Below are 19,331 nucleotides of genomic sequence, written 5' to 3'. Positions count from 1 at the left end.
CTCCGCACACCCCAGGACACCTGTCTTCGAGTACGAGTATGAGTGTGTGCATGTGTGTCGGTGGTGCATCAGTAGAAGTGTAATAGGAGCTTTTTCATAATCGATTGCCTCTCACTGCAATATTTTGAGCTTTTACACCAATAGCTATACGTTCACCTATTCTTAAGATTTCAGTAGTGCAACTTTTTGTCTTTTATTTTATTTTTTTCATTGAGTTACCCCAGACCCTGATACAACAAATGACAGAGTTAATAATTTTAATACTATAAAAAAATATTATTATTATTATTATTATTATTATTAGTTTTCAATATATGCTGTTTGATCTGTTTCTGTAAAATTCCTTTGAATATTAAGGTGGTCTGGTTTCTTTAAAGATCTCCCTTATTCACTCTCACACTCTCTCTTGCTCTCCTGCTTTATGGGCCTCAGAAGAAGTAATCTTTTACAAGCCGACCTGATTTTAGAGCCCTCATTTAGAAGCGGGCTTCCTTAATGAAAAAGACCTTTGTGTGGTCTTCCAGACTGCCTCTTTTATTTGTCCCCCTCCATCTCCATGTTAAAATGGTCCTGATGTGTTGTCTGTATAAATCCTCCGTGATTTTCTTTCTGTCTCTATTACGACTTTGTTCCTCCGCCATCATCTCACTTTTCACACACCTTACCGCTAATGCAGTTAAGGGAAAATACAGAGTGCATTTGAGCGTGACCTCACACTCAGTCTATTTGAAATCACAACCCCCAAAACCTTTGAGGATTTTAGAGAAACAAACAGTCCCTGAACGATCACATTTTGCTAAATGTAGATACTGAAGTGCAGCTAATTGACACGGTTTGGTGAAGTGCCACTCTCCACCCCACTACGCCCTGCAGGACCCAGCTCAGGGTCTTCTGGATTGTTGACAGGGGAAACGGTTAATCCACTCTTGCAGGCCTTGACGCCTCCTGTAAGACAGAGCAGAGATATCTATTAATTACAGCGCTCATTAATAGGCCTCTCTCCCAGGGCTGTGTGGGTGGAGGGGTGGTTCATCTAAATGGGTTGGCGGTATCGAGCGATATGGGCTGGGTGGGTGAGGTGGTCGGCCTGCTCTTTTGTTTGGCTTTGAAGAGTCTCTGCTTTTGACTATGTGGGTGTCTGTTTGTGTTACTGGATTGATACTGGATGTTTGTGTCTGTCTAGCTGATTTTTTGTTTTCTGTCAGTCGATGCATGTAACAAGTTGATATTGACTGGAAAGTGAGTGATGGCGCTGAGCTCTCCGTACTGTCCCTCTCTCTTCCGCCCTGCAGACGCTCATCTGTCATGGTGCATTTGATCACCGGATTCCACCTCTTGATCCATAATCACAAGAAAAGGCCTTTAGCACTTTTTGGTGGAGATAGACAATTTTGGTCCATGAGAAATGATAGGATTTGACTCATGCTTTGTAACTCGACAGTAAATAACTTCAGATAATTATTTGCTCTGTCAAATTAATCTGAATGGTCCAAGTTCAAATTTATATTGAAGAAAAAAAGAATAAATATGTATATATCTTTTGCATATATATATGAAATGCAAAAATTATTTGTGCATATATGCAAAAGATAATTATGTACATTATAATCAGTTAGAACCTAACTCCACTAAGATTCTTTAAATTGGGCACATAATGACAAATGCATAAAAACGCGTGCATATAAAATGATAACTGTCAGAAATTATTTATATATTTAAAACTATTAGGACATGTCTGAGTAGGTTGTGGCACATTTCTTTAGAACTCAATTGGCTGCAAGCTATGCTAGAGTAGCGTTGTTAGCTCTCCTCTTTACAGCCTTGTAGATATACAACCATTCAGATACTTTAGTGAGACCCAAGGGACCGTGGCACACTGGCTCTCATATGCCTCTCCTCTTATGTTTCCTCTCAGAGAAGTCATTAACATGCTAAAAAACTAGAATTCTGAATTCACAATCAGGGGCTTTTTTTAGCTGCTGAATCCTCTGTTCTCTCAGGCTAAGGTGCAGGTGGACCCATGTGCAAAATGGAGAGTTGCTGGAGAGGCTGGGTTGTATGTTTCTTTTTCTTTTGTTTTTCTCAATGGCTTGGCAGTGGTGGACGAAGTACACAAATCAAGTACTTGAGTAAAAGTATAGATACGTATAATAAAATATTACTCCAGTAAAAGTAAAAGTACTCAGTTTTCAATTTTACTCGAGTGAAAGTACAAAAGTACTTGATTTTTTATGTACTTAAGTAAAAAGTACTGATAGATGAATATTTATTTTGCAGTTTTATATAGGCTACTTTTATCATTTAATTTTATATTAGCATATATTTTTTTATAATCCTACTGCTCAAAATACCTGGGATTTTACCAAAATAACCAATAAGGAAATAATGAATATAATAAGGAAAATGTCATTATATTTTCATAATGATTTTTTTCTTCTCAAACCTTGTCTGTGGTGTAAAAACACCGCTGGCCAAATGCCCCCCGAGGGCATCACTTCCCACTTTGATAATTACTGTAGTTACCATGTTCTGAACATCACATCCTTTCTTTTTCTCTCAGATGTAATCAACTAGGTGGTTGAATTATAATATTTGGACTTTATTTAAAAAAAATTACCTCAATTTAGCACCAGCAAGCTCGTTAGCTAGACAGTTAGCATCAGCTAACATTGACTTATTTTTAGCATGGTTATGAATAAACATTTATATTTGTCTACTCGGCTAGTTGATCATAGTAACTTAGGCTATGTGTGTTGATAAACAATATAAAAACAGACGTCACATAGGGCTAAATGCGTAGCATTTTAATAAAACTGTTAACGTTACGGCATATGAACGTGCATGAGTTATTTTATTTAGTCTGTGTTATTTTAATGTTTAGTTTTTTGTTTTTTTACCTAAAACATAGAGACACTGATGTTAATGTGTCTGCATTCAAGCATTTCAGTGGGCTTAAACAGATCACCCTTTACAGCAGATTTAGTTCACAGACAACTGACAGCTTTGACCTAAATATGATTTTCAGTTACAATAATTAATCCTAAAATTCGACATTAGTAACTTACTTTTAACAGCATCAGACGCGCGCGCGCTCACAACATCTCCCGGTTGTTACTTGTGAATTCAGTTCACTGGAGACTCACACTAAACGGATCATTTGAATCAGTGAGTTGTCGACTCGAGAACAACTGCAATCGGTTCATTCTAATTCGTGAATGAATCGTTTGGTGCGATTTGCGAACCGATTTTAAACGGTTCATTGAAAAGAATCAGTTCGTTCTTGAATCAGACACCGCTTCTGCGTGTCGGAGCATGTGATATATTATAAGGAGTAACGATATGTTTTATGAAATGTAGTGAAGTAAAAAGTACGATCTTATGCTTTGGAATTTAGTGAAGTAAAAGTAAAAGTTACTCAAAATAAAACTACTCCAGTAAAGTACAGATACTTGAAACATTTACTTAAGTACAGTAACGAAGTAAAACTACTCCGTTACTGTCCACCACTGTGGCTTGGTATTGGTGACACATTGTAAGTCTCCCCTGCTGAAAAGACCATTTTAGACTAGCCTGAATTTACCAGAATAGGAGCATATAAGTTCTCAGGCAGTCATGTTCTTGGTTTCCACACTACTGTCGGTCATGTTCACTAACACTTCTGTGTTTGTCTCGTTATGTTTTGTCCATGTAGGCTGCTCTGCAGAATGTCCAGCAAGGACCGCCACATTGAGTCAAGTTGCCCCTCCTACATAAAGACGGAACCTTCCAGCCCTGCCTCACTGACGGACAGTGTAAATCACCACAGCCCCGGTGGCTCCTCAGACGCCAGCGGTAGCTACAGCTCCACCATGAACGGCCATCAGAACGGTCTGGACTCACCCACTCTTTACGGCCCAACCGGTGCTCTGGTTCCCAGCGGAGCCGGAGCCAAGCGTTACGAGGACTGCTCCAGCACCATCACGGAGGACTCGCAGATTAAATGCGAGTACATGCTGAACTCCATGCCCAAGCGCCTGTGTCTGGTGTGTGGGGACATCGCCTCCGGCTACCATTACGGCGTCGCCTCCTGCGAGGCCTGCAAGGCCTTTTTCAAGAGGACCATTCAAGGTTGGCTTTTACCCTCCCTCAGCTAGAACTTCAGCTAAGTTCAGGTGGCAGGCCAAGGGGTCAGAGAGTGAAATACCTAGAATCAGCACAAAGCAATTCCACACATCCAACATCCTCTGGTTTTACTCCACCTAAGCAGCTTTCTGTCCAGTAGACGTGTAAAGCCAGAGGGTGGTAATGCTCTGGCTTATTATGGAATTTGCTGCAAAGAAATAAACATTTCCTGTCTTATTCCTTCAGATTAACAAGCTCGATCAGTTATTTCAAACAAGAGCTTAGAGGTAATTGAATATACTGGGAAGTTACCCATTTGATAGTTTTTTTAATAGTGGCAGTGAAGCTCTGAGGAACAAAGTAGGTGCTGAATAAATAGGTCAAATATTATGCTCGGCCTGAACACATCCCAGAAGATGGGAATTTGACATATCGGTATGTTTCATCCCATTAGCCAATAAAACTCTTGGTGATTTCCAAAAACATCCCATCCAGCTGGACATTTATTGACTTCCAGACTGGCTGGTTTTTGAGGGAAGGAGCAGGGTTGGGGAGTTAAGGGATGCAGAGGCGTCAGCACCACGGTTCGGCTGGGGGCATTGGGACAGGCGGCGGCACGGGCGCCATGGCCACTCAAATCACTGGCAGCTGGCATTCCGGTGGCACTCCTCCAATGCCACCTGACAACCTGCATCTATCACCTCCCAATTGAGCCACTCGTAGCCAGGCGGTGTGCAAAATATGGGAGGGGAACATCAAGAATGCAACCTTAAAAGGCCCAGAACATTCCCAAATCCATTCCCTACTTCATAGCCGTAGCATAAGGTCAGCCCAAGGTCACGTTGTTGCCATGTTCTGGTAATGAGCTTCATTGGCATTTGACTGCGATTGATGAATGATGGAAGTGTAGCGTTTAGTATGAAGACAGGCAGTGGAAGGAAGCGCTAGGCACATTTTATATCTTGTTTGAAACCTCTCGGCAGCCGCTTGAGTGATAGACAATGGACATTGCACTAATCGACTGCCACCTAACTCAAATCACATCACTCTATCCTGTCAGTGAACACACACACATACAGCCTCCTTTCCACTGTGTTGATAACCTGGACACAGCGCTCAAGCCATTGGCATTCAACTACTGGTAGGAAAGCACCTATATTAGATTGGCAAGGATTTTTCCCCCCTCGAAACATTCCCAGCTAGTTAAGACCACTAAACTGGCCTCAGCCCTCATGAGAATCACCTCGCATCTTCACATTCCACATTCATTCCTCCCAATCCAAAGACCCTAATGGATTCTGGAGATTACCTGACTAATGAATATTGGAGCTCAGTTTAATGGACATGCATACTTTAAATACTGTTTCCTGTTGAATTAGCAGTCTTGAGCATTTAGCCCCCCTGCTCGCGCTGCTAATCTGCTTTTTAATGAGGAAACATCAGTTCACAGAAGAGAAGTCAATACAAATCAGTGTTTACAAAGTCTGATTAACTCCGAAATATTTCATCAGTGTGGAGGTCCCAGACAGGCCCTATGTTAATTGCATGAGTGCGTGTGTGAGAGAGTCTGTTTCAGCCCAAGAAGTGTGAGTGCACGTATTTGTGTTCTAATGGTTATTCTATTTCACAAATTCTCTCCATACATTGATAGTTACAACACTGCCATAAGCCGTTCCAAACCCTAAATTTGTTAAATTAAATTACTATATCTGGCAATATATTCTTATAATACAGCCAAAAAAACTATCTAAATGCTTTTATTGTGTGCCAGATTACTCATCAGGCTTCTATTTGCGTGCTGTTGCAATAACAAGCATATATCATTGCGTTTTCCCCTCTCATAGCATCATAATGCTGAAATAACACTCTGTAATAGTCTCCTCTATGCCAGGAATCGTAGTAGCAAACTTGTGGCTCTCTGTGTGTGTTGATGTGGGGGATTGGTAGGATGAGGAGCCGTGTTAGTGGTCACCAGGCGATTGGAAGTTCACACAGAGGTGAATTGTGACCTGCAGGTCTTTGTTTAGGTTTAGTAAAGTCTGGCCTGCCTGTCTGCCTGCCTATGCAGCTTCACACAGCTCTGTGACACATGACCTCTGAGGAGAGCCAGTGGCGCTTTCCTGCGTGTCCTTTTGCACTCTCAGTCACACAACACATATGTAGACTTGATGGGAAGTGATTGCTGTATTTCAGTCTCTTTTTTTTGAACTGACAAATTGAGGTTGGGCTTGCACTTACAGTATTGTATTTGTTGAGAGTACATCAATTCATTTCTAAAGTTTGAGGTCAGTAAGATTTTTTTTTAATTATTATTCAGCAACAGTGCATTAAATTGATTAACAGTGACAGTAAAGCCATTTATAATGGTACAAAAGATTTAAAATTAAAATTAATGTTGTTGTTTTGAACTTTTTATTCATGAATTAAATCGTGAAAAAATATATCACAGTTCCCACAAAAATATTGCACAGTGATGGATGATAATATTTAATAATAATAAGAGTAACAATAAACATTTCTTGAGCACCAAATCATCATATTAGAATGATTTCTGAAGGATTGTGTGACACTGAAAATTCAGCTTTGCCATCACAAGAATAAGTTATATTTTACATACAAACATATTAAAATAGAATCTTTTAAACTGTGAGAATATTTAACAATATACTGTATACTGTACATTATATAACTTGTTTGTTTGTTACCAACCTCAAACTTATATGTGTAAATATAAGATATTATATTATATTTTATGCTATTTCTTGCTGGATTGCTATAGGAATAAGGTTTTGTTGGCAGTCATTAAACCCTCTCTGTTCCTTCTCTCTACATGCCTCGCCACAGGAAACATTGAGTACAGCTGCCCCGCCACCAATGAATGTGAGATCACCAAACGTAGAAGGAAGTCCTGCCAAGCCTGCCGCTTCATGAAGTGTCTTAACGTCGGCATGATGCGAGAAGGTGAGAGTAATAAGAAAATGCTTGGGGAGGGGAGGAAATGAACATTTTATGCATTGTCCAACTGTATTTCTCACTCTATCTACCATTCTGAGGAAATACACAGGTTTCCATAATGGGAAAAAAAAAAAGTAGAACAGGTCTAGAATGAAGTCAAGGTTGAAACTGAAGGGCCGCTTGGCCTCGTGCCCCGAAGGCCACTCACGGTCAGCCAAACACCATCTTTTGTCTTGGCCTCCAGGCCCAGTTCTAACTAACAAGACTGGTTATTATTTAGAGAGCCGGCCTGTGAGGCATTTTCTCAGAGGTCTGCCAAACGGACAAGCAGTTATTTTCAAACTGCCGCTCTCGTGTGGAAACACAGGCTCTGGCTCTCCAGGCTTTCCCGCCTTTGATGTTAAAAGTTTACAGAGGAGCTGCCTAAACTAGCCTTTAAACTTCACACAGGAAAAAAGTCCTTTCTGATATCTTCAGCGGCAGAAATTCGGCACGGCAGCTCGTTTCTTCGCTTCTCATTCAGGTGGACAGGAAGTGTTTTGTCTGCCTCTGAAAGAATCGCCATCATAGGCGTGAGAGGAAAGACTTGAGGGAGAATGAGAGGTAGGCTATGCTTCTGTCACTCACAGAACTGGACCTCTTAGAGACACAGGTGACGGCACTTATAGGCACACAGTTGTGTGTGTACACAAACGCTATGCCCCTTTAAGTCAAGATCAGGTAGACTGCACCTTATTCACCGAGACACGAGACCAGACACACACACAAACCCTGCGGCCAGCTTTCCTTCTGCGGACCTGAGTGGTCAGCTCACATTATACCAAAACAACGCAGCTGGAGAGCAACAGCAGGCGCAAATGCCCCACAGGTCCACATTTGTTTGCGTTGAGTGTAAGAGCGTGTGTATTTTGCCTGTGTGAAATGTTTCTTTTTCATATTATCCATCGTTTTCTCGCACACACGTGCACACACACACATAAATGGCAATCTCATTCAACGCTATTGTTGCCCTGTGCAGGGACATTTGCCTACACGGCCGGTGTCACTGACAGGTAGGTAATTGATAAGTAGAGGCCTGTTTTCAGAGAGGTCTGAGGGATGCAGTTGCATGTTTGATATGGCATCTTCTCCCATGAGCACCCAGACAAATAGCAGCCTTTTGTTCTTGCTGCTAGCCACCCATACACACATATATCAAAATGGCACCCAATGGCACAACCATTTGTTGTAAAGTGCTTGAATTTAATACAGAGGTCTCCCTCTACATATGAATAAGGGTCATTTGAAAAATTGATGCATCAATTTTCTTATTTTTCCAAAACATGTTCACTTTACACACAAAGAATGGAAAAAAACATGCATAGAAAACAAATCAGTTCAGCAATGTATATTCATTGTTTTGTTTTGTTTTTTTACTTTTTTTATGTAGCATAGTTTTTGTTAGTCGGTTATATGACAGTCCCTACTTTTGAATTTCCAGTTTGTCATTTTCTCAGCTTTTTTTAGACATGCATACAATGACACTTCGACCTTATGACCATTCATATATAATCTGTGTAAAACATATTATGCTAACATTATTTTTGTTTCAGGTTTACAACACTACTTCTGACCGTTGCACTAGCTTGTTTTTTAAGGTTGTGTTGTTTTTTTAGACACAACAAACACATGCAAACATAGTTTAACCTCATGGATACTCATTTTAAAAAAAAATTTGAATCTTTTTTTTGTGTGAATATTTTTCAATTGACTTTGTTACAGCACTTTATTAGCTACTTTTAAGTATTACACTAGCTTTATTTTTTTATTTTTTTTTAAGGATTGTTGTTTTTACAGCATTTTAGAAACAATCAACAAAAATACAAAAGCACAAAAATGTAACCTCCTTGGTATTCATATAAAATATTTGCTATTGTTGAATGCCTAAGGTCTCTCAAAGTTCTATGTGTGTAAAATGCTCCACTAACTTTTTGTTTGTTGATTTTTAGGGGTGTCCCCGACTAGGATTTTCATAGTCGAATCGGATTTTTCGAATCTTGCTGATAGTCGACTGATAGTCGAACCATATGTTTGGGGGTGGGGCAAAATACATTACCAAGAGTCAAGTCAGACATTCGACAGTCATAATTACGTTAACACACAGGGAAAATGTGTAACAGATGCCTCGCAGATACAAATGGGGTAAATAATGTTTTATGTTTTGATTAAAAGATAGTTAACATTAAACGTCAGCGAAACCCTAATAATTCACAACATTTTTACAGTAGTGCTCTCATTATAATGTTATGTATATGACAGTAGTTATTAATGTTCTGCATTTCTGTTTTGAGCTGTGCGCACTGAAGATGACCAGTAGAGTGACGCATTTGATAGCAGGTTTTTAATCAATGGGATTGATTGATCAACTCGTCATTTATCTCATATAGAATACGCTTTGTTATTTATACAACATAATGTTAATATTACGACTTATAGGCTATCTGCACAAAATGCCCCGAATGCACGAACGTGTCTGTGCGGTTCTGAATGAACTCCTTTTGTGGACGCGTTCTTCACGCAACAACGTGCAGAAACACAGCAACTAAACTCTAAAAATTCACAGCGTTTTATTATAATAGTGTTCTCATTATAAAGTTATGTGTATGACAGTCCCAGTCATAGTTACTAATATTCTGCATTGTTGTTTGTCCTGCTCGCGCTGCGCGCTGAAGAGATAATTACCGTAGTACTACAATGAAGCGCTTGACTCAACCAAATGCATCTTATACGAGATAAATAATATATACACGATATATATAAACCGGCTGAAATGTTTTGAAATCACTTGTACCCTACCTGATTGAAAAAATCCAGTCTTTCACTCTGCCTGTGTCAGTTTGAGTCTTGTTCAAGTTTTAAATCCCTGCCGCCAAGATGCTCCTCTGTCGGTCACGGATTATGGAAAGTGAAACTTAAATCTATAGGGGTGGTTGGATTTATTCACGCACGTTAAAATATTTATTTGAAGCTTCTTTCTTTTCAGATTCTTATTTACAGCATTATCATAATAGGCTGTATATTAACTTATTGGGAGAAAACCAGTAGTTCTATGTGAAATCAGACATTTCAGCACACCCATATAGCCAAAATGGCATGGTCATAACACCCCGCGAATATTCGACTGTGAGATTGGTAGTCGAATCAGGCTCCTCCTATCAAAGCATCGAATCGTCCACTATTCGGGGTCACCCCTATTGATTTTACTAGCTTTTTTTGGCTTTTGAACATTACTTTAGCACATTTTTAGGTTTGTTTTAGACATGCTTGCAAACACAGTTAGTTTACTCTCATGGCTATTCATATTAAATATTTAAATTGTTTTATTTTTGTACAAAACAACTTTTTGTACAACATTTTGTTTGGTGGTTTTACAGAACTTACATTTTTGAATGTTATTCTAGCACTTTTCTTGGGTTTTGTTGTTTTCAGTGATTTGGCACAGAAATCACTGGCCTGGGATCAGATTAAATCCAGATCAGTCATCTATGTGTGTGTGTTAGTTGTCAGCCAGCTTTAACTGTGGCTGGCTAGCTTTGGTGAGGTACGGGGTAAGCCGATGTGTCAGCGTCCATGCAGAGGTTTGGTGTTGGAGGGTTTTGGGGGAGGGGTATGGGATGTTACCCATAGCCAGCAGCTTGCTTAAGGGGAAGATCTGTCTGAAATTAGTCCTGTCACCCCTGGGAGACATGGAGGTGGGGATGGGATAAGTAATCCTGATAAAGAAAGGATCCTTCACACACACACACACACACACACACGCATCCACAACATACACTTGGAGTTCTGTACACCAGGCATCCAAAGTGATGAAATCCTTCGGCACACAGAGCCAAACCCCTGCAGGGCTAGTCGAACCACCCAACATGATATCTGTCCACCTATCACACCGCAACTCTCACCTGCAGCTTAACACCCCCATATTGTACACACACACACCGCTCATACATATGCACAAGCAAAGCCTCTCAATAACAGCACACACTCACCGTTGTACCGAAAGCTTGTGCAGGTGCTCACCTTGCAGGCACATGCGCATTCTAGCTGCAAGGAAATTGCTGCCTGCAGCTATGTCTCTGTTTGACCCTGGGGGCCAACCGCCTGCCGCGTCGCTACCTCCAGCCACCCAACTGTAAAATTATATCCACAGACAGTCAGAGAGACAGCGATGGGGCCTGACGGAGCACTGGCCTGAGACCACAGCCGGGAATCAGCCCTAACATGCTCGAGCTAAAGCACCCGGCAGTACGCAGCGTGAGGGGAACGAGAGCTGTACATCAGGACTGGAGAGTGCTTATTACACAACACTTAGAGAGATGCAGTTCACACACTCACAGAAACACTCACTGATGCATGCAGCGCTGATCACACACACTTACACTCAGAGAAAGCACTTATTCACAAGAACATATACACTAGGACGCTAATGCATATATACGCGACGCACCCATAAATACCTACATGCTCTTCTCTCCGCTAAACCTTGCATACTCAAGCTAAGGGAAAATGTGCATACGTGTGATGATTATGATGAGGCTAAATTCTCAGCCACTCGTTCCTCATGTCTGAACACACAGATGGATGACCTTCTCCACAGGGAGAGCTACTTAATGTACCTCATACCTCTTTTTCTCCTGCATTTTTGGAGTGATACTTCTGTCTTTTGTCATAGAATCTATTTCAAATATGGTATATTTGATTTGCTTTCATCTAAACTCAGAAAGCAAATAAGAGAGAGAGAAAATAAGAAACCTGCAGACACAGGTTGGCAGTGATGGGATGCACCTTCCGAATATGTAACATCTAATTCCTGCAGAAGGCAATTAGAGCTCGCCCAATTATTGTGCTGTGTTATAGATAGTGGCTGTCCTAACGAAGGCTGGAGTTTGGATTCTGACAGCAGTGGCTCTCCCCACCGCATCTCTCTGGGGACATAAGCAGCCATGGAAGCAAAATAGCCAGACCTGCCTGTAGATATGAGTAGGCTAAACGTCTCTCTCTCTCTCTTTCTGTCTCACACACATACACACTGACATACATACTCATACATATAGAGTGTGTGCTGCTTTTAGTCAGAGCAAGAGAGCAATTTAAAACTCAAAAGCCTGCCTCATCGCATCAAATCCCGCTTAAAATTCCTCTGCTTCTGTGCTGCTAACCCTTCAGTGAAATATATAGCTTGCTGGCCACTGTCACCATTATCATGACTGACACAGAACATGCCAGAGCCAATGATCACAGTGGTTAGATAGATCGCTGCAAAAAAAATTCTTATTTTCGTACAATATTTAGTCTATAAGTTCTTAATTGGTAGATTGTGACCCAAATATTGGTTCTTCTTTCTTGTTGATGTCAAAGGTCATCAAACTCTAGAGTATTTTGATGCAGATTTGTGTGCCAGATCGGATAGTTTGCATGTCATTCACTCATCCTGTGTTCAGTGGCCAGTTATTGGCTGCCGATATTATTAATTCTGTAATTTTTAATCTAAAATTCTACAATAATAATAATAGATAAAAAAAAATCTTATTAGATAATAAATAATTCTGTTGTTGTGATTATTATTAATTATGCTTTTAAATGATTGATCTTAGTGATGTTTTAAAATAATTTTTGTGTGGTAAACAATTTTGGTACTATGTTGGGTTACCATTTGATGTAAAATCTAGGTCTTGATGCAAAACCAGTGCCTCCCACCAGGTTAAATGGAAAACTATAACTAAATAATAAAATCTTTAACAATATGTTTTGTGCTAGAAATGATAACTTGAAGCTGTCTGACTTAAGCCGCCCCAAGTGTCTCTGGAAAAAGATGGGAGAGAGTGAATGAGACCGAGAAAGGACTATTGGCTTGACAGGAGTCTTGTCGAGTGCATCTGTCTCACCTCCTTCTTCCTCATTTCTATTTTTCTACCTTCCACCGCATTTCTGTTTTCTCCATACATTTCTGTTTTGTCTTTTTTTTGCTTTCCTTAGTTCCTTATTTCTTTCTTTCTTTCTTTCTTTCTTTCTTTCTTTATTTCTTTCTTTCTTTCTCCCTCTCTCTCATTCATTCTCTCACTCTCTGTCCCTTCCTCGGCTGCCTTTCGCTCTCTCGCCCCTCTCTTCCTCTGACGGGGGGCATAAATCATCGTGCTGTCAGCGGGCGAGGCTTGTTGGATTATGCAACGCCGCCATTCATTTAGAGCCTGAGGAGAGGACCCGTCTGAGACCACCCTCCACCCACCACGTTCCCCCACTCTTGCCTCCCCAAAATAGAGAGCCAGCATCTTAAAGAGAGCTCTCAGGGGGGTGATATCATTATGCAGTCTCTCTCTCTCGCTGTAGTTTGCCCTACTTTATTCCTAGATAGCGCCTCTGTGTGTGCTTTTAAATGTCAGCATGGCAACTCTTTCTCACAGCTGGTTTGTTTTTCTTCCAGTGTGTGATTGTGCTACACCTTCAGTTCGAGGTCCGACCCTTCTCCTCATTAAAGAACAAACTGTTGTCCATCTTATCGCAAGCCACCAAGACTAATATACTGCTAGATATGTGGCAAACCAACCAGACAGAAAAATCATTGTGAACAGCACTGATGATATACCAGTGAACTCTTAGATAATAAAACTTCTAAAAGTAGGTTTTCACAGCCATGCCATTTTGGGTTTCCCAAATGTCTAAGTAATTTAATTATATAAAATATTTATATAACTTACACTGTGACATCCGGTTTTGGTTCTTCTAAGTATGAAATGTCACTCAAAAGAAGACTTTTGCCTCTTCATCGTGAAGGAGAAAGTGTGCACCGCAGACAGTCACGCTCTTCAGAACGGAGTCATTTGAATATCATGACAGCCTCATTATAGTGTCATAACTGACTGGGAGGCCTTGCTTGATAGCGCTAGTGATGTGTATCACAGCACACACTTTCCTTCAAGGGTTGAAAGCATGTTGCTTCACCTGAAATAACCCTGCGTGGGTCATCCGGGAGTCGTCTGACTGTCCTATCTACCACACCTGCTTAAAAACCCAAACTACTGGCCATAGCACACCCCTCCAGGTTGGGTCTGGGAATGAAACAGCTGGGTTAGTTACCCTCCATCCCCCTCATCTCGCCCTCCTCTCCTTCCCCCGACCCTCTCTTACTATTTAGGAGATCCCCTCTGGCGCTGCCTAAAACGACACACATAATTAGGGCATTAACTCCTCTTAATTGCTGAGAGGTTTCTCTTTTTTCCGTGCAGAGACAGAAAGGTCATCGTTGTGCCTTTTCCACCTCCTCTCCAGCAGCAACAGAAGGCACAGTAGCGCAAATCCCTCCTCGGCTCCTTCCTCTGTTCTCCCCTGCCACCGCTCTTCCCTCCCCTCCAATCCCTCTGTTCTCGCACTCCCTGGTTGCTCGCCATCCTCAACTAAATGACATCTTTAGGCATTCGAGTAACCCACAGAGGATTGGTGGAAGTCCCTGTGCTGAATCGGAGGCAGAATAAGCCTTGTGAGTTTGGATCCCAGCCAGGCAGGGGAAGATTTTACATGCTGCTGACTTTGGAGGACTCTTCTCATCCTCCTCCTCCTCCACTCGTGCATTTCCCAGTCTGCCACAACCACTTGTGGGCAGAGGGACAGCTGGAGGTCTGTGCTCTTTTGTTTTCCATACAGAGCACCAGGGACATGTTGCTGACACTTTAATAAATGACGATTTTTCCCAGAAGGCAGCTGCTTGGCACATCCATGGCAGATATTAATTATAATTAGGTGATGTATACATACAGTGGCCACAAAAAGGACTTGGACAATGTAGCCACACTTAAGGTGTGAATACTTTAGCATTAGATGAAATATCGAACCAAGTGTCGTTTATTTGAAAGAAATATAGTATATTTTTCAAGAAATTTTCAAAACGAAACTTTCAAAAACAAATGTCAGGTTTTAACTAGTCTCGCGTAGCCAGACCTTCAGAATGACGGCTGAAGGTCTGGAATCCATGGCAGCTTTCGTTGGCCAAGGCCCGCCCATGGGGCCGTTTGACCGACATGTCAAACAACCAATCATAGTTTGTTTCGTTTCAGCGTCATGTTTCGGGGCGTGGAAATGTCGCCACAATAACAGACCGGTGTGTAAAACTCTCGGACGTATTTTAAAGATTCTGTGCCGCGAATTTTAAATATTTCACATAGTTTTGAAAATCCAGCGTTTGTTGATCCTGATAAGCGCTCGTCGTCACAGTTGTAAACACGACGGCTTTCTTCTCTTGTGAGGGGGTTTGGCGTCACGGCATCTTTGTTTCCAGGCAGAACCTTATAGAACGCGACACACACGTCTCCCGGAAATCCTGTATAATTCAACCGATCTGATGACGACTTCGAAACTCCTGAAGTGTTTCCACTTTTGTGTGCCATATGCATCAGACGTTTAGCCAATGTTCCGTGGGCGTGACATCTGAGGCTGAGACTAGGTTTTAACTGATTATACAATAGTTATTTAAAATTAAGACAATTTTTTAATGTTTTATTTATGTTTTATTTTTAATTTATTTCGATTTTTTATTTTAATTTATTTAAGGAAAAAAAACTGTATTGTCCATTTATCAGTTATGATCCATTATATTGAAATAATTATTAGTATAGTTAGAATTTGAATTTCAGTGCATCCCTAGTATAAATAAATAAATAAATTAGTGCTGTCAAATGATTAATCACGATTAATCGCATCCAAAATAAAAGTTTTTGTTTACATAATATGAGACCCTGGACCACAAAACCAGTCTTAAGTCGCTGCATGGGGTATATTTGTAGCAATAGCCAAAAATACATTGTATGCGTCAACATTATAGATTTTTCTTTTATGCCAAAAATCATTAGGCTATGAAGTAAATATCATGTTCCATGAAGATATTTTGTAAATTTCCTATCGTAAATATATCAAAACTTAATTTTTGTTTAGTAATATGCATTGCTAGGACTTCATTTGGACAACTTTAAAGGTGATTTTTACATAATATATGAGTGTGTACTGTGTATATTTATTATGTATATATAAATACAAACACATGCATGTATATATATTTAAGAAAAATGTGTTATGTTTATATATTAAATGTGTTTATATATAATATATAATATAATATATAATAATATAAATGTATATACATGTAAATATTTGCAAAATATATTCTGTATGTGTGTGTATTTATATATACATAATAAATAAACACAGTACACATACATATATTATGTAAACAAAAACTTTTATTTTGGATGCGATTAATCGTGATTAATTGTTTGACAGTACTAAAATAAATACATAAATTAATACAGTTATTTCTTCAAAAATCTCTGGTGTAATTTGCTTTCAGATGTCTCTTGATTTTTTATTTTGTTTCTAGTGCAATGAAGTTCATACATTAAGTGCATAAAGGTCATGTACTTTTTGGGTCCACTGTACATTCAAATGCAAACAAATGCAAATTTTCTTTCTTCACTCTCACCACCTGAGATACTTGTGGCCAAATCACCTTAAATGCAAGTGCTGCGAATGTGTACTTCCACAGGCCTGGCAGACGCTGCCGAAGCGAGGGCCTTCGATTGAGCCTGTGATTGAGTGGCTCGGCAATAGCCTGGACCGCTTCCAGAATTCAGCGTGTCTCTCATCACAAGCTCTTGCAGCCCACCGCCCGCAATCCCAGAGAACGCCTCCGTTGGGACGCTCGTGCGGGCGCCTTGTCCAGCACCTGCTGACCTTTTAATGGCTCTATGTGGGCTCTTGCAACCACACCAATCATGCAGCTGCTCGACTGTCATAACAATGCAACAGTAACATGTCGTTTTGAATGATGTGGCTCAATCAGCGCTCTGTACAGTGCAGTGGGCCATGGCTGCAGGCCGCGATTTGCCTGCGCTGGCTCTCTCCGACTGCTTTGTTTTGGTAATTTGTGACCAATTTCCTTACTGGGCTGCACAATTTGTGACCAATTTCCTTACTGGGTTGCACAATTTGTGACCAATTTCCTTACTGGGCTTCACTTGTGCATGAAGGCACAAGTCGGACTGGGCTCTTGGCTTCTCCAGTTCTGCGCTGCTGCTTGCAGACGGCAGGTTTTTTTTGCATAGACAGACCATGCTGAGCCCACAGACTGTGCTTTTCCAGCCGGCCAGGCTGATTTGGTTGCAGGGCAGGGTCTGGAATTTGGCAGTGGCCTGATGCCCGCACAGCTGGCGCGGTGAGAACGTCCTTATTTCTTTGTCAGGAAGCAGTCCAGTAGCATTACTACGGTCCAATCGCTCCCATTTACCCTCGCAAGGCGGAGAGCATCATCCTCTCTGTCCTGATTATCTTCACTTATTGGGAACTGACACCTCACACACATACATACTCAAGGCATGTGGTATCCATATCGCCATACTCTGTCAATCCTTGTGGACTGGTGCGGTTGAGCAGGAGAATGTAGAGGTGGAAGGCAGGGAAGATGGTTTGAGAGACAGACCTGGTATGGTATGAGCCCTGAGTGGGGCTGGGGAGGCTAAATTTGGTGCAATGTGGAACTGCTGGCTTTGAGAGGCTTGATAATAGTAATCTATGAATGGCAGGAGCCCGAACACGGGTGAGAGGAAGTCTTGAATTCCTACTGTAGAGTCAGCAAGGCAAACATTTTTTACGCACTCAGGATCAAATGCACTTCACCACTCTGGATGCAATATTATTACTTCCGAGGGTAAACATACACTTTAGTTGTCTTTGGACTTTTTCCAGACTTCCTCATGCAGCTGATGCATTCTGGGAACTCAAATCACACTTTAATTTCAAGCTCCAAGTCCACTGGTACAGATCTTCTAATGTGAATCCATAACAAATTCATGATGACACTTTTGCCGCCACATCTGTTTCTTTATAAGCGCACGACAACAACAGCGCAAGTCTAATTAGCATGAGTGTCAGCATGTACAAAAGCAATTGTGTAATTTGCTGTAAAATAGGTCACAGGCATTGAAACAAAGTATTATAAATGTATTTCTGTCCAGAGCTTTGTTACCACCAGGCACATCAGTACACATCTGTTAATTTCTCATCCAAAAATAGTGTAGAAATGACCTGCTTAGTTTGATGCAGGATGTTAATCTATCAGCGATATCCCCACAGATCTGCCCGTTGTTGTTGTTGTTAGACATTTTTTATGTTGCTTTTATTTTCTGTTGTTTGTGTGGTTGCCATTTAGCAGGTAGTTTTCTTCAAAGTGAAGAACTGAACCCACAGATTATGTTATAGCAGACCACATATTTGCATGTCTTGAATGAGGAAAAGCACTGGTCTCACGACTCTCTGCTGTGCACACACACACTTACAAACACACACAAACACGCTTACAAACGGAGTGTTATCCTCTCCCGGTACCCCAGGCTGTCCGGCACCGAGCTGTTAAAGCACTGATATGACTGACAGATGAAGTTTCTTTAGAAGAGTGTATTTCAGTGGGTCATACCCCCATCACTCAGCCGTAAACCCACACCACACTTACAGTCCCTGTGTTTACCTCACCTAAAAGTGTCGCAAAACCGACACACACACACAAATAGCACACAGACAGTCAACAAATGATTTTTTTTCTTTGTGTTTATTGTGAGTATTCATGTCTTCGTTTAAAAGACACTGTAGTGATCATGTGTGATGAGTCAATGCAGCCCTCACTATGTGCAATGGAAAATTAATGTAAGCTGATTGCAAAGCATTTCATTTACTCATTGTCTTTAAATTGCTTTGGGCTAATTAGATGGCACAAGGCCTGATTGTACGTATTTTTTAATAAGTGCTGATGAGGTGATTTTGACGCATGTAGAACAATATCTTCAGATATTTTTAGAGTGGTGAGGTGGAAGGAGGGAGATGACACACTATTTCTTTCTTTTTATTTTATCATGTTGTTAATGCATATAGTGGGGGCCAAATGTCTGAGACCATTGCATGCTTTTCTAATTTATTATTTTTATTGTTATAATTTATTATTATTATTATTACTATTTACATGGTCAGAGTCACAAATTAATTTGAAGTGTACATTTTAAAAATAAATTATAATATATATATATTAGGGCTGGGTTTTGACACAAATTTCACGATTCGATTCGATTCTCATTCACAAGCTTTCGATTCGATTTGATTCGATTAGATTCAATGTAGATTATTTTGGATATATATCAGGTACAGTACATGCCAAATTTTCTCAAGGAAAAAAAATCTCTCAACTAATGCTGTAAAATATACATGAG

The 19,331-nt window shown here is 40.6% G+C and overlaps 1 protein-coding gene across 8 annotated transcripts in view; it reads left to right on the top strand.

Annotated features, from left to right (window-relative positions):
• LOC107697723 (estrogen-related receptor gamma) overlaps positions 1 to 19,331 on the top strand; it is a 90,133-nt gene that overhangs the window by 24,389 nt on the left and 46,413 nt on the right. For all 8 annotated transcript variants that reach the window (XM_016498544.1, XM_016498546.1, XM_016498542.1 and 5 more), the window contains 2 exons: positions 3,692 to 4,107; positions 6,946 to 7,062. In XM_016498544.1, coding sequence (XP_016354030.1) covers positions 3,692 to 4,107; positions 6,946 to 7,062 — 533 coding nt within the window. The remainder of the gene's footprint in view (positions 1 to 3,691; positions 4,108 to 6,945; positions 7,063 to 19,331) is intronic.

This window comes from Sinocyclocheilus anshuiensis, unplaced genomic scaffold, assembly GCF_001515605.1.
Source record: "Sinocyclocheilus anshuiensis isolate Anshui unplaced genomic scaffold, SAMN03320099.WGS_v1.1 scaffold446, whole genome shotgun sequence".
Taxonomy (NCBI): domain Eukaryota; kingdom Metazoa; phylum Chordata; class Actinopteri; order Cypriniformes; family Cyprinidae; genus Sinocyclocheilus; species Sinocyclocheilus anshuiensis.
The sequence above is the reverse complement of the archived record's forward strand: the minus strand, read 5'-3'. Positions and strand labels throughout refer to the sequence as shown.